The 24322-nt window shown below is 36.1% G+C and overlaps 1 protein-coding gene across 1 annotated transcript; it reads left to right on the top strand.

Annotated features, from left to right (window-relative positions):
* The first annotated feature begins 12380 nt into the window (after positions 1-12380).
* On the top strand, positions 12381-16194 carry tubb1 (tubulin, beta 1 class VI). Its single transcript, XM_083533588.1, has 4 exons — positions 12381-12498; positions 13157-13265; positions 14436-14546; positions 14776-16194. Exons 1-4 carry the CDS (start codon positions 12403-12405, stop codon positions 15894-15896), a joined length of 1437 nt encoding a protein of 478 aa, XP_083389714.1. The 5' UTR covers positions 12381-12402; the 3' UTR covers positions 15897-16194.
* Positions 16195-24322: the final 8128 nt, after the last annotated feature.

Here is a 24322-nt window from a genome sequence, read left to right as displayed (position 1 = left end):
TGTCACACACCAACATGATAATGACAGAAATTGACTCCTACAGTACTAAGACCACAGGCCAGTCATTTTCAACAATGAACGTTGTGTGCACTGTCTCACACACACAAATTTCACAAACTTGCAGTTAGTTTCAGTATGGGCAGATTTGCTTTTGAAAATGCAGCCACCATTGTTTCTTTCACATCTATGCCACAGGTTTTGTCTTTTAATGGCACGATATCAAGGAGTTCTTCTTTGATCACACAATCGTTTGACAGAGACTGTACAAATATTGCCAACTGAGGCTCGTCTTGTATGTCACAACTCTCATCCAATGCGACACTAAAATACTCACAAGCTTGAAGGTCAGAGTGCAACTGTGATTCAATAGCCATGTTAATGTCCGATATTCTGTGTTCAACAGTGTGGTGGGACAGTTGGACGTCTAATACCATGCGTTTTAGTTTGTCGTTTTCAGGAGACAAGATTTCAACAACGTCACTAAGGCATTTTTTTAACGAACTCCCCTTCATTGCATGGCTTTTTAGCCCGTGCAATGTTCCAAGCCAGTAGATACGATGCAAGCGTTGCGGTCTCTGAGCGCTTCGTATATTTTTGTAAAAACTGTATCTGCTTTTCTGCCTGACTTTTTAAAGTGACCAACTTGTGTTGGCATGAAGTGAGGTGAAGTGGCACTGAAGATTTGAAGCTTTGAAATGCACTAATGACACCTGACATATAAGGCAGAATGGCTTTTGCCATTACGTTCAACAAAAAGATATAAACTCTCCCACTCTGTTAAAAACGTCCTGTGTTCATCTTCATATTTTCGTTTTTGCTGTGCATTTTTTCCCTGCCATTTTGAGAGCGAACTTGACACAAATTGTTTACTTAAATGATCTTGCCCCTACTGGGAAACTTTGCGGTATTTTCATCTCACACACATGCGCATTTGACGAAAATACCGTATTTAACGCAAGCGAAGCGAACACGCACATAAAAAAAAACCCCACAAACTTCAATATGAACGTAAGAGCAGCATGAAACCAGACAAAGAGCCGCATGCGGCTTGAGAGCCACAGGTTGGCCACCCCTGCACTAAACCATAAATTCTCATTTGTATAAATTAAACAATTGTCACTCTGGTCATCTGCCAAATGTCATAAATATAAATGTAAACATAAATGTAATGTCACTCTGTATTAGAATCTTCTTTTTCTTTCTGCTTCTCCCGTTAAGGGTCGCCAAAGCGAATCATCCGTCTCCATACCCCCCTGTCCTCTACATGAGCCTCTTTTAAACCAACTACCTGCATGCCTCCCCTTAACACATGCATGAACCTCCTCCTTAACCTTCCTCTTTTCCTCACCTTTCTGGCGGTTTCATCCTCAGCATTCTCCTACCAATATACCCATGTCCCTCCTCTCCACATGTCCAAACCATCTCAATTGGGCGTCTCTCACTTTGTCCCCAAAATGTCCTACATGAGCTGTCCCTCTGATAAACTAATTTCTAATCCTGTTCATCCCTGTCACTCTTAATGAAAATCTCAGCATCTTCAGCTCTGCTACCTCCAGCTCCACCTCCACCACGTCTTTTATTCAATGCCACTGTCTCTAAACCATATGTTACGTTCCCACCTTGGCTAGGCTTAGGGGAGTGCCGTAACAATAACAATTTAGTTGTTTGGATAAAATAGTAGGACCAGAGTTTAGAGTTGTAATTGCTTCAATGGACAAGTGCAGTAAGGTAACAAAAAGATTTCAAAAGTATTCAACAGAGTCAAGAAGACTATACTCACACCGGCAAAAGAACATGGACAGTGCCAAAGAAATAAACATAAGAAAAAGGTCTACTATAGGCCTAACTAAAAAAAAAAACAGACTAGCGGACTACACTAGGCTACGCTATCAGACAAATACAATGGGTGGCACCTGCCCTCTACCTAAACAATGGTAAAACCTACGTGGTGGAATGTAGGTGCGCACACATTCTTACCTGTTCTCAAACCAGATGAGCTAGTATAAAAGAGACAACTAGCAACCAGAACAACTAGCAACCAGTTCTGCACTCTTTTCTTCACTTTTTTAACACACTCTCCATTACTTTACACTGTTGACCCCAGGTACCTAAACTCCTCCACCTTCGCACCGCACCACTCCACTGCCCTCCCTCTCATTCACACACTTGTACTCTTGTCTTACTACTACTGACTTTCATTCCTCTTCTCTCCAGCACGTATTTCCACCACATTCTTCTCAACTTGCTCCTTACTTTCACCACAAATTACAATATCATCCACAAACATCAGAGTCCACGGAGACTCCTGTCTGACTTCATCCGTCAACCTGTCGATCACCACTGCAAACAGTGAAGGGCTCAGATCCGATCCTTGATGCAGTTCAACCTCCACCTCAACCAGTCTGTCATTCCTACTGCACACTGCTCTCATACAATATATAATGAATTTTAAAAACAAAAATAACCAATTTAGTGTATTTTACATTATATTGATAATCTGCTGAAAGCCCTTATTATATATATATATATATATATATATATATATATATATATATATATATATATATATATATATATAAAAAAATTTCTTTTCGGCTTCTCCCGTTAGGGGTCGCCACAGCGGATCCTCCGCACGTTTGATTTGGCATATGTTTTACGCTGGATGCCCTTCCTAAAGCAACCCTCCCCAATTTATCCGGGCTTGGGACCGGCACTAAGAGTGGCTGGGGATGGTTCCCTGACCGGGAATCGAACCCGGGTCGCAGCGGTGGGAGCACTGCATCCTAACTACTAGACCACCAGGGGACCATTTTATATATATATATATATATAATATATATATATACAGTGGTGTGATCCCTGATTTCTTATTTTTTTGCATGTTTGTCACACTTTAATGTTTTAGATTATCTAACTAATTTAAATATTAGTATAATATAACACAAGTGAACACAACATGCAGTTTTCAAATGAAGGTTTTTTTTTTATTATTGAGGGAAAACAAAATTTAAAACGGCATGGCTCTGTGTGAAAAAGTGTTTGCCCCCCTGGTAAAACTGTGGTTTATCACATCTGAGTTAAATTTCTCTAGCCACACCTGTTGGCAATCAAGAAATCTCTTAAATAGGACCTGCCTGACAAAGTGAAGTAGAGCAAAAGATCCTCAAACGCTCGACATCATGCCGAGATCCAAAGAAATTCAGAAACAAATGAGAAATAAAGTAAGTTAAATCTATCAGTGTGGAAAAGGTTATAAAGCCATTTCTAAAGCTTTGGGACTTCAGCGAACCTCAGTGAGAGCCATTATTCACAAATGGCAAAAATATGGAACAGTGGAGAACCTTCCAAGGAGTGGCCGGCCAACCAAAATTACCTCAAGAGCCCAGCGAGGACTCATCCAAGAGGTCACAAAAGACCCCACAACAACACCCAAAGAACTGCAGGCCTCACTTGCCCCAGTTAAGGTCAGTGTTCATAACTTCACCATAGAAAGAGACTGGGCAAAAATGGTCTGGATGGCAGAGTTCCAATACAAAAACGCTGCTGAGCTAAAAGAACATAAAGGCTCATTTCAGTTTTGCCAGAAAACATCTTGATGATCCCCAAGACTTTGGGGAAAATACTCAGGTACTTTTTCTGAAATGCGGCGTTACATTTACCCCGGACATAATAGGACACACACCTTCCAAAAAGTTCAACTTTTCAGAAAAATAACATCATACAAACAGTAAAATATGGTGGTGGTAGTGTGATGGTCTGGGGCTGTTTTACTGCTTCAGGACCTGGAAGACTTGCTGTGATAAATAGAACCATGAATTTTGCTGTTTACCAAAAATGTCCGGCCATCTGTTCATGATTTATGACCTAACTTTTGATGTCACCCATATGAGGATGGGTTCCCCTTTGAGTCTGGTTCCTCTCAAGGTTTCTTCCTCATATCATCTAAGGGAGTTTTTCCTTGCCACTGTCGCCACGGCTGCTCATCAGGGACAAACGCACACCATTCACCTTCACTGTTGTTTTCTGTAAAGCTGCTTTGAGACAATGTCTGTTGTGAAAAGCGCTATACAAATAAACTTGACTTGACTTGACTTGACTTGACCTCAAGCTGAAGCGAACTTGGGTTCTGCAGCAGGACAATGATCCAAAACACACCAGCAAGTCCATCTCTGTATGGCTAAAGAAAAATAAAATGTAGACTTTGGAGTGGCCTAGTCAAAGTCCTGACCTGAATCCTATTGAGATGCTGTGGGATGACCCTAAAAAGGCGGTTCATGCTCAAAAACCCTCCAATGTGACTGAATTACAACAATTCTGCATAGATGAGTGGACCAAAACTTCTCCACAGCGCTGTAACAGACCCATTGCAAGTTATCGCATCATATATATATATATATATATATATATATATATATATATATATATATATATATATATATATATATATGAGTGGACCAAAACTTCTCCACAGCGCTGTAACAGACCCATTGCAAGTTATCGCATCATATATATATATATATATATATATATATATATATATATATATATATATATATATATATATATATATACAGTGAGGAAAATAAGTATTTGAACACCCTGCTATTTTTTAAGTTCTCCCACATAGAAATCATGGAGGGGTCTCAAATTGTCTTAGTAGGTGCATGTGCACTGAGAGAGACATAATCTAAAAAAAAAAATCCAGAAATCACAATATATGATTTTTAAACTATTTATTTGTATGATACAGCTGCAAATAAGTTTTTGAACACCTGTCTATCAGCTAGAATTCTGACCCTTAAAGACCTGTTAGTCTGCCTTTAAAATGTCCACCTCCACTACATTTATTATCCTAAATTAGATGCCCCTGTTTGAGGTCGTTAGCTGCATAAAGACACCTGTCCACCCCATACAATCAGTAAGAATCCAACTACTAACATGGCCAAGACCAAAGAGCTGTCCAAAGACACTAGAGACAAAATTATACACCTCCACAAGGCTGGAAAGGGCTATGGGGAAATTGCCAAGCAGCTTGGTAAAAAAAGGTCCACTGTTGGAGCAATCATTAGAAAATGGAAGAAGTTAAACATGACTGTCAATCTCCCTCGGACTGGGGCTCCATGCAAGATCTCACCTCGTGGGGTCTCAATGATCCTAAGGAAGGTGAGAAATCAGCCCAGAACTACACGGGAGGAGCTGGTCAATGACCTGAAAAGAGCTGGGACCACCGTTTCCAAGGTTACTTTTGGTAATACACTAAGACGTCACGGTTTGAAATCATGCATGGCACAGAAGGTTCCCCTGCTTAAACTAGCACATGTCCAGGCACGTCTTAATGTCCTAATTGCCAATGACCATTTGGATGATCCAGAGGAGTCATGGGAGAAAGTCATGTGGTCAGATGAGACCAAAATAGAACTTCTGGGTCATAATTCCACTAACGTGTTTGGAGGAAGAAGAATGATGAGTACCATCCCAAGAACACCATCCCTACTGGCAAGCATGGGGGGGGGTAGCATCATGCTTTGGGGGTGTTTCTCTGCACATGGGACAGGGCGACTGCACTGTATTAAGGAGAGGATGACCGGGGCCATGTATTGCTAGATTTTGGGGAACAACCTCCTTCCCTCAGTTAGAGCAATGAAGATGGGTCGAGGCTGGGTCTTCCAACATGACAATGACCCGAAGCACACAGCCAGGATAACCAAGGAGTGGCTCTGTAAGAAGCATATCAAGTTTCTGGTGTGGCCTAGCCAGTCTCCAGACCTAAACCCGATAGAGAATCTTTGAAGGGAGCTCAAACTCTGTGAGGGAGCTGTTTCTCAGCGACAGGCCAGAAACCTGACTGATCTAGAGAAGATCTGTGTGGAGGAGTGGGCCAAAATCCATCCTGCAGTGTGTGCAAACCTGGTGAAAAACTACAGGAAACCTTTGACCTCAGTAATTGCAAACAAAGGCTCCTGTACCAAATATTAACATTGACTTTCTCAGGTGTTCAAATACTTATTTGCAGCTGTATCATACAAATAAATAGTTAAAAAATCATACATTGTGATTTCTGGATTTTTTGTTTAGATTATGTCTCTCACAGTGGACATTCACCTACGATGACAATTTCAGACCCCTCCATGATTTCTAATTCGGAGAACTTGCAAAATAGCAGGGTGTTCAAATACTTATTTTCCTCACTATATATATATATATATATATATATATATATATATATATATATATATATATATATATATATATATATATATATATATATATATATAAATAAAACAGAATTCTTAAAGAGATTATGTGCTACCAGGAGGTGGCAGCATTTCTTTAACGCCCTTATCCAGAGCGACTTTTTTATTTTATTTTTTATTTTAGCAAGAGGTAAAAACCTTACTCATGGGTTCAGCAGTAGCGGCCTGGTGGCCCTAAAACTGAACTAACAACTTTCTTTTCAGAAGTCCAATGTAATGCAAAGTTTGAAAAAATCGGCATACAAAACTTTATAAGAAAATAAAGAACACTAATAGATTACATTTGATATTGTTATGCCATGGACAATCAATAACACTTAAGCAATTATTTTTGTTTGTTTATCCCTTTATTAGTTTTAGTATTTCCTTATTGCTTATACTGCAAAAGTAAACCTTTTAAAATCTTGAAATGTACCTATTTTCATTAGAAAAATTGAGAAATTTGCATTAAGAAGAAGTCAGAAAAAGCAGATTTAAATATATATTGTTTCTATTCAGACCCCGAAAGGTTTACAACAGCAACTGTTAGACATTTTGAAGTACTGGTCACTGGAGATGATAAAAAGATTTTACCGTTTGGAACAGCAGGGAAAATATCAAGCACCGATGCCACCACTGCACACAAAATTGGGCCTTATGAAATTTGTCATAGCATTAGATAGAATGGGGTTCTCACCACACTGTTAAACATTTTTCAGTTAAAAAACAGTAAAGAACTGGCAGCACGGTTGCCAGCAATTTACTGTAAAATTACCAGTGTCTTAATGTTGGTGAAATTTACAGTTAGCTAGTGTTTTTGCAAAAACAACATAACACTGTATAAATGTACTCTTTAACAGAAGTAAATTAGCTTTAGAGAGTTATTTCAAAACATCATTTCTTTATTAAACTGTCTTAGTAAAAAACCTAAATGACATTAAAGAAAACATAGCACATAACACAGATTTTTATTTACAGAACATTTGTATGAAATAAAAACAATGGTCAACCAAAAGTCCAAAGCTTATTACATGCATGGAAATACATCTAAATGTAAAAAAAAAATTACTCTGGAAAGACAGACAAAGTGAATGACAGAAAACACCCAATATATACAGTATTTTTAAATGAATATGCAGGTGTGTGTATGCGATGTTTGTGTGTGTCTGTGGTGTGTATTACTTATATAAAGTCCCACTTAAAATCTATTAATTTTTTAAGTAGACTGGCGACACGTCCGCTTTGATACTCCTACAGCCTTGTGCTTTTTTCCGGATTTATCCCGATTAACCGCCTGAAAAACAAATGTGTGTGTTTAGAACTAGTGGAGGGGAAAGTATTACTTACAGAAAACATAAAGCAAAGTATATTCTTGTATAAAAAAAAAAAACAGTTTTTATTCCGGAAAGAAAACAAGCATTAGCACGCAGATCTTTTGGGCAAAAAGTTAAACACAATAACACTGATAATTAAGGGGTTTTTTTCTAACGCTGGAGGCTTCACGAAAAAAAAGCAGCGGAAACCACCAGTCATTTTAGTGTGATACAAAAACAATGTGATTTCAGTGCAATGGAGTTTGAAAGATTAACTTTAAAGAAGGATTATCACATATTTTCTGAATGAAACTCACCCGGTAATTGGGAATAATGCAACCTGAGTCAGAAATCCAGCTGCACAACACAGTGATGCATTTGGCGTATTAATCACTGAAAATAAGCAAATAGAAGATCGATTAACTTCCAATATCCACCACACATGTTAGCTGCCGTAGCAAATGTAAGGAATTTTGTCGCGAAAACAAACCTGAACTCACCTGTTAATGTTATGAAGACGGATAAAAGTCCCCGCGTGCTCACTGCAGTTTACAAAAATACTCTATAGTAATTTCTTTTTCTCTGAGTAATAAATACAGCAAAATGCCGTTATATTGTGTCTACATCATTTTACAACAACAATAAAACAGCAATGTACTGCTTTTGAACATAACATTATTATCCTGTTGAAATTTTGCCGTAAATTAACAGCAATTTTTAACAGTGCATGTCATTTGTAAAGCTTTAAAACTAATCCCATCTAAATCTTGTGTGGTAATTTTTGTGTAAATATTGCATACATACATGTTAGTTTTGATTAATATTTTTATGAACAAAAAGTCACAAAATCTCATGTTCTCTCAATGCAAAGGTACATTTCTCAATAGCTGCTGCCAAAACCTTCTACTGATATATACATATATGTTTAGTTGCTTTTTTCTTTGTCAAAAATGAAAAAAAAAAACCCACATACATTAAACTGTAATTTCATCAAACATACATAAAACATTTAAAGCCACCTGCCTGATATTTTGTAGGTCCCCCTTGTGCCAACAAAACTGTTCTGACCTTTTGAGGTACCACTTAACATTGCAGATTTTAGCAGGATGTCCTTTATGCCCTTCATGACATCTGTAGATTGTGATTTGGGCAAGTTAACTAGTATGTCATATTTACATCCACATAAAAGCAAAGACCCCGAGTTTCCTGGTAGAACCTTACACAGAATTGTATCACATTGCCTCCAAGGGCTTTACTCTTTCCCATGTTATATCCTGGTCCTATCTCTTCTACAATGAAAGCAATGCACATGCACCTGGTCCTCCATAATAAAAAAAAGCAAAAAAAAGAAAAAAAGATTAATTAGATCAAGCCACTTTCTTTAATTTCTCCATGATTCAGTTGTAATGCTCACTTGCTTGCTGCAGTGGACAGGCTGACAGGCGTCAGCAAAGCAAGCTGCAAAAGAAATGTTTTTTTAAAAACTTTTCTATCATAGCCAGCATGCTTTTTTAAAGCAATTTGCGCAATTCAGCTCACTCTGTGGCATCAGACCAAGGATAGCCTTTGCTGTTGTCATTTCACCATTTATGTGTGTTAATATTTTTCATGCAGTGGTCTTAAAAGAAGATGAAGGCACATGGTATCATAGGGTGAGGACTGCCCATTTGATTACCCACCACTACTCCACCACAACACAAAGCACTGTAAAATAAAACGAAAAGACATTCGAAAATGGTCTGCCACTGAGTGCACCTTTCACCTCCTTGAGAGCCATGATTCCATCCACTGGACCAGGAAAGTTGCATAGTGGAAAAGCTTGTTTTGCATGAGATATTGGAGTCAGTAGGTTTCCACAAACCAAGTCCAGGAAGCTGCTTAAATCACTTTAAGACTACTTCATTATGCCCATATTCAGCATGGCTTGAACTCCCCCCGAACACCACTACCTCAGTTTAATGTGATGATATTGGTGTTACTGGGTATAGGTGAAAATACAGTTAACAAAATGAGCATTTTATCTTCCAGTACACTCTCACACAGCCAGTTCCCTTTTTATCCACCTAAGTTTGACATTCTTGCATCTATATTAAATTCTCAAATTGAATTTTGCTGACATGTAAGACAAGGCTTGTGCACATATTATAACAAAAAAGGGAAAACCCAGGGCTTAAGCCATTGATCTCAATTAAACATTTATTTAAGACTTCGTTTAAGGGTATTAGGCACAATGCTGGGTGATTTTTTAGGGTGGCTGACGGGTTCACCAGCTGACATTCGCCACATGCGGCATATCATGCCACAAATATTTGGCCAGTAGGAACTGTTCTATCAGTGTTTAATCTTGCACTAAGTGTCTGGCCACTGGATTATGATGAGCTACCCTGGGATAATACTTCCTGATGGCTCTTTGGCACCAACTAGGTTGTCTCACTGTGACATTTGCTAAAAAAAAACGCTGGAAGGAAGGGGACAGAGCTCTCCTAACACTCCTAATACATAAATTCCAGATACTGAGCTGATATTGACACCCCCCGTAAAGCTGTCCAACATCACTGTAGGACACATCCACACACATTCTTTTCAGTAATGAAACTACAATGCAGGCCAATTTGTCCCCTTAAAATCAGTGGATACATTTATTGCATTTATGTTCTGAATTGGTTCTCAATGGCCACTGTAGGATATTCCTCCACATCTCTATTCACCTCTAATTTATGTCTCACATTGACCCAGGTTTTGGTAAATAAACCTCTGTCATGTGGCAATGGTCCTGTAAATGTTTTGTTTCACATTGCTAAGTGATGTTGGTGTCACCCATTGGTGGAAAGAGACAGATACAGGTGAAAGAGTGGTTCAGGTAACAGTTTTGGTGTACAGAGTACAGAGACGTTTTTTTTTCGTTGAGGTTCGTGTAAAAAAAAAATAAATAAATAACAGGACATGCTACTAGGATCAACCCCCCAAAGCCCCCCTGACTGTATTCGCACTTCTACAAACATATATAGTGGTTAATAGCAAATGCAGCTCCCATTCAATAATACATCATAGTGGTTTGCTACTTTCTTTAGCCTATAAAGCAATAGCATTATTTTGTAAATGCTGGGGTTTGGCTGATGCCCTGTGAGTAATGTGGTTGCTATTATTATTAATTGTGTTTGCTAAAAGACTTTTGATATCCCCTTCAGGAAATGCCCTTAAGAAAGTTTTTTCATTTTTTTTTTTTGCCTTTCTATAAGCTGAAATGAGAGACCACATTAATTTTTCCTTTCCCTTTTATTCTGCTACTTGAGGGAAGATAATTTGATTAATAAACAAAATCTTTAAAAAAAATAAAATCAATCACAAGTGCCCAAGAACAAAAGAAAGTCAGGTATAAAGGCTTTTCACTATTCTGGTGGGTAAGTCTTACAAAAAGAAAAAAGAAAAAAGAGAATGTAAAAATCATTAATGTTGCGGGACAACTAAATAACTATCAGTAAATAACCCCAGCACTGAAATCCATTAATTAAAAATTTTCCCAAACATCTACAAAATTATTACGGTACATATTAGCTGACTTTTTATGAGCCTAGAAAATAATGGTGTTTAATGTAGCTAACTCTAATTAATGTTTAGCGAACGCTAGTTTGATATTTAAATTCTAATTGCAATTTGCTAGATGGGACACTTTACTGACTAACATAACCAGGCCTACTTTTACCTTAAATGAATTGCAGTTATTGATGTTAACATACAAAGCATATCTTCGACTGATTAGATTCGTTGTTAGCAGCATTTGACATGTAAAAAGATCAACAGCATACACGTGGATGCATTATCACCTTCATGAAAGTCCGACTTATTGCAGGTCTGTAAGGCTAGGTACGATTGTAGCTCGTACTTTAGGTATGATTTAGTTCGTACTTTAAAAATGGCATTTTTTTTCTCCCTGCTCTTTTAGCATTAGAAAAAATGAATACATGAAAATATATTCTACATTTTAAGAGCAACCCTACCTTCATTCTAATATTAAACTGTACATATATAGTGATTACTGCTGTCACTCCATAACTCCTCCTGAAAATATGGTCAACGTTCTAATCAATGCAAATTATATAATTTCAATTAAAATTGCTACAAATGTAGGTTCTGTATGTCCTGCTTAAACTTACTTGACCACACATTTTTGTTTGAAACTACTGAGAGCAACAAACCATGTAACTGCGAGTATGTGACTACACAATGTTGCCTCAGAAGTCCATAGACAATTTATTTTACCTCTTATTTTACTGACTTCCTACTAATAACCATAGCAACAAGAACTTCAGTAACTGAGACCTCTGGTGACAAGTAGTGGTATTCTGGTAAATGAATGTGACACCAGTTTGCGTCTGAATGTTCCAGATAGTCTTATCATACACAGGCACGATGGGCAGAAAGTCATCTTACGTACATACTCACCAGCTTGTATTTTGTATTCACGTAGAAAGCATAACTGTCAGGGTATAACTTTTTACTCGCAATATTTAGTATGTTTTTCCACTCATTTATGCAGACTAATAGAATTATAATATCACTCACAAAATAAGTTGTGATGCATCTTAAGGGACACTTAATTATGTACTGTTAATTGTTAATGTAATGAATTACTTGAATTAATAGAAATATTGTTTAAAATTGCTTAATAACATTGTCTGCTATTCCCAAGTATCAACATTAAAAAGTGAAATAAAATGCAATTATCTTTTAATAACTAAATGTTTCAATAATAATTAAAAGTGACTACAGTGTACTTCATATAAATGAACAGAATAGTCAGGGAGACTCCCTGATAATGACATCATCACTGGTATAATACCCACTGTGGACTCCCAATGTTTTATCTTCTGCATAGGAGTGTGAGTCTGGTCACCATGCGTGAAATTGTTCACCTCCAGATCGGACAGTGTGGTAATCAGATCAGTTCAAAGGTATGTGATAGCAAAATTATTACTTTAATTTCACCTCCATTTTCTCCCGAGTAAGATATAATGGTTTAAAAGAGTAACACATTTAAATGCACTACTAAAAAAGTAAGGCACTTTTTTTTTAAATAATCCTAAAAAGTTGGTGTTGGTATCTGATGTATGACTAAGTAGCTTGTTTTTTAGTTTGGTTAAACAAATCAATTAAACAACTTTAATATATGTGTAATTACATTTGTTTTATATGATGGAATATGGTTGGTATAATGCCTTGGCAAAGGGGCTGGGTGTTTCCCCCTCATTAAAATCTACTGAAAGATAAACAAGATGAAAAACAGTCTAAAGTGTCTTTATCAATGTGAAATACAGAGTAGATTATAAAGTTTATGAATAATGATTTAGGAAATTAAATGGATAGCTTAATAAACAGCTAGCAGGGTTGGTAAAGTTGTTGTTGTTAAAGTAACGTCTTGGATTACATCTATGCTGCATCATGGAGAAGAATTATTATTATTTTAGATTAACCAAATTTATCCAAAAGAATGCTTATATGTAGTGTACATTCACTGTCAAGTAAAATGTTAGCTAATGTTTAAAAAAAAATAAAAAATTATGTGCTTATTTCTAAACTTGTATTTGAACAATTATTTTAATATGTATTAAGTTCTGGGAAGTTATCAGTGACGAACATGGTATCAATCCAGTGGGAATCTATGAGGGGGACACGAACCTACAGCTGGAGAGAATCAATGTCTACTTTACTGAAGCAAGTGGTAAGAGAATTACATTCATAAACATTTATGTTGCTCTGTAATTAAATATTTGGTTATCTGTGTCTGTATCTGGGTCCAGCTGTAGTACTGCAGACATTTACAGACATTTGTATCAATATCGGTAGTTTTATTTTGTGTTCCTGAATGTTTATAAAAACACATGTTGATGGGTTTTTTTTGTTTGTTTGTTTAGTTTTTATTTGGAAAATTCTATTCAAATTTACTAACATTCGTGAAGTAAATTCAATTTTATTGTCAATGTCATTTTTATAACTTTAATAAATAGCATTTTGCTAATAGTTAAAGAGGTTGACATTATTCAGATTAAGAAATATTACAGATTTTGATACAGAGAGGTGTGCACTATTATCTCATTTGTCTATTAGCAGTGCTTTACTCTAAAAGCCCAAATGCTTAAACATTTAAGCCATTTTTTCTATACACTAAACACATTTCGGTTTGCAATTAATTAGTTTAAGGCCTACTACAAAATTCATACCATTCACCAGCAGTAATAAACAAACAATTGCAATTCAGTTACTAGGATGCGCAAAAAAAGTTCTAAAACAAAGATTATACACATGAAGGAGATGGTAAAGCTCATGATCCAAAACATACAAGCTGTAATGTCTTAAGTTTGTATGGCTGCTTCTGAAAAAGGCTCACTAGATAGTATTGATGATGTAATTCATGATGGAAGCGGCAGACTTCATTTATAAGTCTACAGAAACATTCTGTCAACCGTTTTATTTTTTTAAGAGAAAACCATCCAATTTAATTGATTAGGAATATCATGCAGCAAGACAATGACCCAAAACACAACAATGGACTTTTCATGAAAAGTATCATGAAAGGAAAACAAATTGGTAAAAACTTAATATTAAGTGATATTTATTTTTAAGACTAATGGGGACTAAAGTTTCAAGTTCAATGAAGAAAAATCAGGCAATCTATCAATTGTCTCATATCTGTTTAAAAAAATGAAGTGACATTGCCATTCCAAATAGTTCTAGAGAAAATTGTTTTGGCATTAATTTTTTCCTGCCACTTAACAGCTCATTTAAACCTTTACCAAATAAAATATTTTACAGAGTGTCCCACAATAAAACTACATAATAATTGCTGTAATTGACATATTTCTCATACATATTTATGGATGTGTGTTCTTAGGTGGGAAGTATGTCCCTCGTGCACTACTGGTAGATTTGGAACCAGGAACAATAGACAGTGTGAGGGGAAGTCGCATTGGAGAACTTTTCAGACCTGACAACTTCATACATGGTGAGACCAACTGTAAAATAATTTTATTAACAAAGAGATTTTCTATGGCAGTAAAATCTATTGCTGAGAATAAATCAGCAACTATGATACATTGTTAACCTTAGCATCCAGTTAGTAGCTGAGGTATAAAGGATGAGGCATAATGCAATAAATAACACATACAGAACTGCAAATGTTATAAAGCTTGATTTTAATAAAAAGATTTGTTTTTACAACTATTACTTCACAGGAAATACTGGAGCTGGAAATAATTGGGCAAAAGGTCACTACACAGAGGGTGCAGAGTTGGTTGAACAAGTTATAGACCGTGTCCGTAATGAAGCTGAAATCTGCGACTGCCTGCAGGGCTTCCAGTTTGTTCACTCTTTGGGTGGTGGCACTGGCTCAGGCATGGGCACATTGCTCATCAACAAAATTCGTGAAGAGTTCCCAGACCGAATCATGAATAGCTTTAGTGTCATGCCCTCTCCTAAAGTCTCAGACACAGTAGTGGAACCATATAATGCCACACTGTCCATTCACCAGCTGATTGAAAATACAGATGAGACATTCTGCATTGACAACGAAGCTCTTTACGATATCTGTTTCCGTACACTTAAGCTCACCACGCCAACCTATGGAGATCTCAATCACCTTGTGTCTATGACTATGAGTGGAGTCACAACATCCCTGCGCTTCCCTGGTCAGTTGAATGCTGACCTCCGCAAGCTGGCTGTCAACATGGTGCCATTTCCCCGTCTTCACTTCTTTATGCCTGGTTTTGCTCCTCTCATACCACGAGGATGTCAACAGTACCAGGCCCTCACTGTTCCTGAACTCACCCAGCAGATGTTTGATTCCCGGAACATGATGACGGCATGTGACCCTCGGCATGGCCGATACCTCACTGTTGCAGGAGTTTTCCGTGGTCGCATGTCCACTAAAGAAGTGGATGAACAAATGCTTATTGTTCAGCAGAAGAACAGCAATTACTTTGTGGAATGGATCCCCCACAATGTTAAAGTGGCTGTTTGTGACATCCCACCACGTGGTCTTAAAATGTCATCTACCTTCATTGGAAACAACACGGCCATCCAAGAGATTTTCAGACGTGTCGGAGAGCAGTTTGCTATGATGTTCCGCCGCAAGGCTTTTCTGCACTGGTACACCGGAGAGGGCATGGATGAGATGGAGTTCACAGAAGCTGAGAGCAACATGAATGATCTAGTGTCTGAGTATCAGCAATATCAGGATGCCACAGCAGAGTTGGACTGGGAGCCTGAAGAAGAAATTACAGAGGTAGAGGGAAATCCAGCAACAGTAATAAACACCAGAGATGAAACAAACACTGAGACTGTAAGTGAAGCTTAGTCTAGTAAGCAGTTGTGGTGAGGAGGGTTGTGTTAACAACTGTGCTAAATCTTGAATATAGAAATTTTTTTTTGATTTAGAACATTTTACTATTACTACAATTGATTAATATAAAAAGAATAGAGTGACATTATATGTTCTTGTTTTAAACAAACATATATTATTTTTGCTTAATTATAACAAAAAATATTTGTAAAGCTTGTGTTTCTTATGTTAGTTTGGTTGAGCTTCTTTTGCAGTGTGTAATGTTTTAAATTCTGTACCCAACAAAACTCTGTTTTTAAATAATGTTCCAAAATTTAGTATGTATAATTGAACACACACACACCCACACCCACACCCCCACACACACACACATTTATATATATTTATATTTACAAAACTGTTCCATTAGTTTATCTGTGCAAAATGTAAAATTGTAAAAGAAAGATGTTAGACTAAATATTTATTTTTACAATGGAGCCAAAATACGTGTCTTTCTGTCTTTAGTTTTTCCCAGGGTTTTTCCCCAATTAATTTGATTAATACCTAGCTTATCTTCTTTTACCAAAGTAGTATACATATTTTAAAGTTTGAATAGACCAAATTCCCAAGATTCTAAACATGCTAATTCCCCACATGAAGGTCCATAAAGCAACCCTGGTCTTCAAAACAGGCGGGCTGACAGGACATGATTAGACTCAAGCAGCTCTGTAGATATTGATAAGGAACTCAGAAAACAACCTCCATTAACCACAGAAGACAGTGAAAGCCACTGTTAAGAAACTTGCTAACATCCTGTAGAATAAGACACTGAAAAAACTCGCCCCCTCCCTTTAACCATGGTCAGATTATGGCACAATGATGAGGCACCATAAAGCAGAATTAGAATAGAAAATGTATTACACTGACAGAGGTCTGCAACCAACTGTTTTTTGTTATCAACAATATGAGCTACAATACAAGCTAGCTACAAGCAACAAAATGATTTTAAGTTTGTAAATATTTTTCACTAAATTGAACTTATAAGACTTTTAATAGAGAACATTGTCATGAAGCAACTTTAAAGAAATACATAGATATGAAAATCCTTGAGAGGAAGCACACTCAAAAGAAAACCCATTTTCAGAGTGAACACAATACATCTATTTCTATCTATCTATCTATCTATCTATCTATCTATCTATCTATCTATCTATCTATCTATCTATCTATCTATCTATCTATCTATCTATCTATCTATCTATCTATCTATCTATCTATCTATCTATAATAACAATGCCTGTCAAAAGTTTGGAAACACCTTGTGTTTTATCATTTTTAAGAGATTATTATTATTATTATATGAATAATAGTAATAATTATACAGTATTATATAATATATTTTACTATTTAATTTTAATTTGTTTTAATTTTATTTTAATAATTAAAATATAAATTAATCATTAAATTATCACTTGGGGCAATAACAGTAGGTTTAATAGTTTATAGTTTATAGTGTAGCCATGTCACATTCATCTTCACAAATTTATGTTTATATTTAGAGAACAAGCTTTTATATATTTGTTTGTTCAAAGTAAATCTTCATATCTAAATAAATGAATAGTTTGTTGGATATAAACAAAAAGAACATGGATGTGTCTCTCAAAAACAATAAAAGATTCTTTAGACTTTAAAAGGCACTGGTGAAAGTTTCTATTGTGTAAAAAGTAAATTAATTGTCATTTATATTTACGGGTATATTTACGGTTAAACCTCATGGCTTTTAGGTGGTACTATCCGGTAACCTCATGTGTCATTTTTATTCTGTTAAAAGTGGGCCATCCTCAATAGTGCCAAGTGCTTTCCAAATGATAAGAACTTCAACAAGATGTAGGGCTTCAAGGAGGATCAGTAGGTCCAAAAGAATAACAAGTATTACAGGAGAGCATGTGTGTCTTGATAGAGAGAGGGAGGGGGGGGGGGTTTAAATAAAAAAAATAAAACAAATAAACAACAAGAAAACAAAAAGAATGCATTTCGCATTTTCAAAAGCATTGGCGAAATTGCTTCAAACTGCTTCCGGTCCGAATACAGCCAATTTGGCGTACTGAATGTATCCCTCCATAGCCAGTTGATGCATATTTACAGTTTTTCTCAGTTGCTTTGAAACATTTCTTGAATTATTATTAGCAAATCAGTGAGTGCATTCTCAAAACAATGTGAACAAACAGCACAATACATTGGATTTCTTGCAAAAGCCTCTTTTTTGCTCAAAATCCTTAGTACTTCTCTTAAAAGTAAGTATTTGTGTCAATGAACATATTATTGCCATCAAAATAACAAGTCCTTTTATCATTGTTTACGAACAAGATAGTCAAAATGTTCAGTAATTTTTTTAATATGACAATGCTTTATTTAGTATTTCCTGAAACTATGTTTTGGATAAGAATGAAAATGCACGAGGCTGAATCGGCACATATGAATTTCAACAGCACAAATTCACACATTACTGTATGTGGGATATTGATTGTAAGAGACTGGACAGGATTCACACTTTTTTATTTTTCTTTACTAGTGGACTGACAAAAAAATTACAATATAATGTCATTGTGAGAGAAAATAAAAGGACACAAATTAAAATTCCAAAAGGTTAACATAGGAAACACTTCTTAGGCAGAACTGCGCATGCCGCACTATACAGTGTAATTTGTCTCTACCCCCTGAAGTCCCAGTCTGATTTTCATCCACATCACAACAGATATCATCCCTTGCAATACCATTGTGAGGCCATGATTGACAACATGGTCCACAATAGTGGCTCTAATTTAATCTGAAATGTGTCTATGTCTCTGGCCTCTTCTTCCTCTATTTTGCCTCCTTACCCTTCCAGCATGCATTCTTATTCCTGGCTCTCGACCATGTTCATTTCCTAGTTGTTCATACATTTTCAACAATTGTAAATCTGTGTTTTGCTCTTTTTATATACACTCGCCAATTACAGTAAAAGTTTACGAGATTCAGCCTTGACCTATTTTAGAGATCTAGTTGATTATTGGTTGATCTGAAACTGAACACGCCCCTTCATTAGTGACATTCAAGGTTCATCTGCACAATTCCTCAATTCAAGACACATTTACCAAAAAGAGTTTAAAAGAACTGTGAAGAAGAAGAGCTTGACAAATTTTGACAACTGGTTTAACCATTTTGCATTTAATGACTTATGCAATTAACTGATGCCTAAATGTTTTTGGGGATAAAACCATTTAGGTGAAACTACTATAATACATTTTGATCAACATGACATAAACAACTGATAATGTAGAAAAAAGCAGACACTTGTACACAATCGATTAAATGATCTGCCAAAGCATTAGCAATTTGATCAAAGCAACGAGAAATGTTCTTATGATGAGCACAAATGACTAAATGATGTGGAGTTTGAACAAAAAGTTTTGAAAATTTCATTTCTGATCTGAGTAACGCTCCAAAGCAACTGAGAAAAACTGTAATACGTACTTTAGCAAATATCCTATTGGAAGCACTGGTTACGCCATCTAGCTGGCGTAGTGAAAACAACACCCACCTGATGGAAACGAAGTTTTATTGTGGAATGGAATTTGGCTGCTAATTTTGGGAAATTGTCCAAATTTGATGAAAGTTGTGCTAAGATAAAAAAAAAAAGTACCATCTTATTGTTTGCTTTTCTTGCTGACATATCAGAATAAACGTCAACCAAAAGTTTGGAAGTTATTTGCAGATTTTGCTTTGTCGCGTTTTGGATACATTAGGCAATGTATGAATAATATGAATAATGAATAATATTGTATTTAGGTGCAATATCGTATACATTTTATTTCCTGTGCATAGATTTCAAATGTTTTGACGAATTTCGCTCTTAATGTACTCTCATTATTATTGTAAAAACAACAACAACATTGTAAAAATAGCATGTCAGGATATAAATGTAATTTCTGCTATTTATTTTTAGGCCGAACTAAATGAACTAAATGAAAAATAACGAAAGGATCATCATCAGCCTGTACAACAAGTTCATGGGCGACACTGATGCTCTTGATGCACTAATTGCATATTATTTAATCCACATAAGGTAAAAACAAAAGTACCATTATAGGTTCTTTTTTTTTTTTATATTTTGTTAATATGGTCATTGTAAACAGCTGGTTGTTATATCAACATGATTGTGATTCACTGGATGTTCCAAGAAATAAGCAAAATGATTTCCTTGCATTTAAAACAATTGCACAGGCACCAACAGATTTTAATCCTATAATTTAACAAATCCTGTTTTTCCCAACATAATTATATTAGTGAAAATATTTTTTTAAATAAATATAATAATTTAAGCAATATTACCTGGTCATAACACATTGGTATTTGTGGTTTATCAGGACTCTACATAGACATAAATATTTTGTACCGTACAAACTATACAGTGGCAATGCTTTATAATCAGTTAATATGTTCAATTTGTCATAAAATCTATAACATCTGGTCTTTATCAAATTAACAAATATACACAATACACAAAGTTTTTTTAAAATAACCTATTCCATAAAACACATACAGTGTGGCTGAAAATGTGAATTTATATGTTTTTGTTACCTGAAAGTTGTAATAAGTGTTTATAAGTCCTTGTCTGTCCTGCAATTAAACTCCCTTGTTCTTGAATCGTTCTTGAGGGTGTTGTTAAAAAAATCCTGAACATTCTTCAGTATTCTGAAACATCTACATGGGTCATCTAGAGATTTGCCCCCTTCTTAATGATTTTGAGAACCATTTTTTCACTCTGTGAAAACAAAGCCATACACAACTTATACACAACTATTAAAAGTGTGAAAACAATAACAGAGGCTCAAAGGCAACAAACTGCTTTGTCCTCCTTCAACTTTGGCCCCTGTTGATGTTTAATATGATTTGTTTAATAAAGACGAAAGACTATAATTGTTGAGGATCAAAGTAATATTGATGAGGATCATTTGATATTTTATATCCTCTGATGCAAAGCTTTACAAAAAATATTTCCCAGTGGATAAGTCCACCTTCTTCCTTTGTTTTCCATCTAGAGTGTTTGTATTCACATGGTTTAGGCTTGTGTGGAAAAAGCTGCTTTTTTATTTGACTTTTGACAGCTTAATTCAGTATGAAGACTTCATAACAAAGAACATTTAAAAGAAATTGTAAATAATGATGGTGGGACACACCAAAGTGCATATGCATACAGGTCATGAATAGGTGTGCTTTAATGGTCATGTGTTTCTGTTATTTTGTGTGTGAGAAACATTTAAACTTCACTGATGAAAGGGTACAGGACAAATAAATTTTAAATAAGTAGCTATATAGTGAATGTTTAGCAGTAATGTTACTAGCTTCAGTTTTATTAACAGAAGATAAACATTTTATTTTACATGTGGTGTTATTCTTAACCAAATATAAAGTTCTTCTTCAGACCACTTGCTCAAACATGTCACTCAGATATAAAGAGACCGTCACATCGAAGTGTCAAGCTCAGAGTGTAAGGTCAGTGGAGAACGCTAAACAAACCAAACTACCTGCAGACAGTTGGCAGTTGCCGCTGAGTTAAACTTGCTCCTGGGGTTCCAGTGACCACTGTTTCTGCCCCTCTACTTGGATCTCCATGCTTCATCCTGGCCTGCCTCTGGATAATGTTTGATGGACGATTGAAGGCCACTCTGTGCAGCTGGGGATGGTTTAACATTAACGACCTGGGGATCCATAAAATTTCGGATTAAGAACAGGAGCTTTGAGGATGGATTTGGACTGTAGTTAATGCCAACAGTCTGCTACACTGGCTCAGGACTACAGTTTGCATCTGATCACCTTCACTGCACACCTTTACATCTTATAGCTGCAATAAATAGACATTCAGTGCCAACCAGATGAGGATGGTTCCCCTCTTGAGCCTAGTTCTCCTTCAGTTTTTCCTTGCCACAGTTGCCACCAGCTTGCTCATCAGGGACAAACTTCTACTTATAGAGAACATCTTATATATTCTTTATCACCACATTATCTGTGTAAAGCTGCTTTGAAACAATGTTTATTGGATTGGTTCAACTGCAATAGTTTAGCTGTGTCAAATTAAATCAAATTTAATTTGTCACATACACAAATAAAATGTGTTTTGATTTGATTTGATTTGACACAGCTAAACTATTGGAGTTTAGACACTAAGCCTTCGTTATGTTAGAGATTTACTAATATACACAGTTGTACAGAGGACAACTATTGCTTTTTGACATTTATTATATACAAACAATAAACTTAATATTTTTACAAGGTTGCCTGTTTTATTTCTTATTTATAAACTCAACCTAACTGTTAAAACTTTAACAAAGCTTTCCCGACATTTACCATGGTGCCTACATATATTTATTTAATCCAAAGCCTCCACACAACTTTGGTGATATCTACAATTTTAAAAGTATTCAGTATTGTGATGAAATAATTATTTCATGGTGCCCTGCTGTTTGTCAGAATGTAAAACAAAACAATCGTTGGCAGCAGTCAGAAAGATCCAGCAATACTGTTTTATCCATAGTTGAACATAGAAAACATATCAAATGTTTAAACTGAGAAAATTAGGAAACCATTATCATTTTTTTATTTGATGTCTGTAACACGTAAAAGAAATATGAAGTTTTGAAAGAGAAATATTGTTCCATTTGTGTCTGAGGATTCTAGCTGCCCAACCTGAACCAGTAAGAAATAAATTGAGATTTTTATACCTGGTAAAAAAACACCATGTGCTGAACAATTTGCCTATTAGGTCACAATCATCCAAAATGTAATAAAGTTAGAGTTGAAAGTATTAACAACATTATGTTTATGTATTGTCTTGAAAATCATTCCGTTTTTATGATTAGTTGAATCTAAAGCTTAGATAAAAAAACAAGATACTATTGTTTCTGTTTTAGTCTGAAAATTACTTTGACAGTTGAATAGAAAATATTATGATAATAGCCACCCTGTGGCAGCCATCAGGGCCAGCAAGAACTTCTCTGCTGGCCAAAACTCAATATCAGAATCACTGATTTATGTTTTAATATATTTTTGTCAATGAATACAGTATGCATTACATTTTTATAGTCTATACTACAGATACAAGTATATTAATAATCTAATAGTCCATACAATAGTCTATACAAGGAGCAGCACATCCAAGTGTCTGTTTACATTGGAGTTTCTATCCAATCAGATTTCAGCCAGCACATCACATGTGGCCAGGGTCAAAGGTATCTGATGTAAGGTCTGCAGGATCAGCAACTTTGAGCCTTTTTTTAGCTTCATGTTGCCTGAAGCTATTGCTTTAACCATTCAGGCTGCAACTTGGCCAGTCCAAGGCCCCCTAGAAGGCGTCCAAATATGTTGCCATTTTCATGTCCTTTGATTGTATGGTCAGAGAATGCACTAGTCAGAGATTGCAACCCTATATATATTTTTATATATATATATATATATAGATAGATAGATAGATAGATAGATAGATAGATAGATAGATAGATAGATAGATAGATAGATAGATAGATAGATAGATAGATAGATAGATAGATAGATAGGAAGGTGAGAGGGTGACTGAGGAATAGAGAAGTAGTGTGCTGGTACCAATTTATAAGAATAAGGGAGATAACTGCAGTAACTAAAGTGACACTATGAAGTTATGGAACGAGTAGTGGATGCCAGGCTGAGAGAAGAGTGACCATCTGTGAGCAACAGTATGGTTTCATGCCGAGAAAGAGCACTACAGATGCAATATTTGCTTTGAGAATGTTGATGAAGTATAGAGAAGGTCAGATGGAGTTGCATTGTGTGTTTGTGAATCTAGAGAAATAGTATGTATAGTATAAGGAAATCATGTGTGTCAAAGAGGTATGTGAGGGTGGTGCAGAACATGCATGAGGATAGTGCGACAGCAGTGAAGTGTGCAGTAGGAATGACATACTGGTTCAAGGTGGAGGTTGGACTGCATCAAGTTTCAGCTCTGAGCCCTTTCCTGTTTGCAGTGGTGAGGAGAGGAGTCTCCATTAACTATAATGTTTGTGGATGATATTGTGATTTGTGGTGAGAGTAAAAAGCAGATTCAGAAGAGCCTGTAAGGGAGAGGTGGAAGTACTCGCTGGAGAGAAGGGGAATGAAAGTCAGTAGGAGTAAGACAGAATGTGTGTATGAGAGTGAGGGCAGTGGAGTGGTGCAGTTGCGAGAGAAGAGGTGGTAAATGTAGATGAGTTTAAGTACATAGGGTCAACTGTGCAAAAGAACTGCTGAAGATGGAGCTGTGAGGAAGAAAGAAAAGAGGATGGCCAAGGAGGAGGTTTATGGATATGGTGAAAGTTGACATGCAGGTGGTTAATTTAAAAGAGGCAGATGTAGAGTACAGGGTAGTATGAAGACAGATGATCCTCTGTGGGGACCCTTAATGGGAGCAGCCT

This window comes from Silurus aristotelis (assembly GCF_946808225.1).
Source record: "Silurus aristotelis genome assembly, chromosome: 2".
Classification (NCBI taxonomy): Eukaryota; Metazoa; Chordata; class Actinopteri; order Siluriformes; family Siluridae; genus Silurus; species Silurus aristotelis.
Note: the sequence above shows the minus strand (reverse complement) of the source record. Positions and strands in the feature narration are given on the sequence as shown.

Excerpts from the sequence above, each read along its gene's own strand:
- tubb1 (XM_083533588.1), top strand. The coding sequence starts at position 12,403 with ATGTTTTATCTTCTGCATAGGAGTGTGAGTCTGGTCACCATGCGTGAA. Across the intron at positions 12,499-13,156 it reads GTAATCAGATCAGTTCAAAG|TTCTGGGAAGTTATCAGTGA; the intron begins GTATGTGATAGC and ends ATATGTATTAAG. Across the intron at positions 13,266-14,435 it reads CTACTTTACTGAAGCAAGTG|GTGGGAAGTATGTCCCTCGT; the intron begins GTAAGAGAATTA and ends GTGTGTTCTTAG.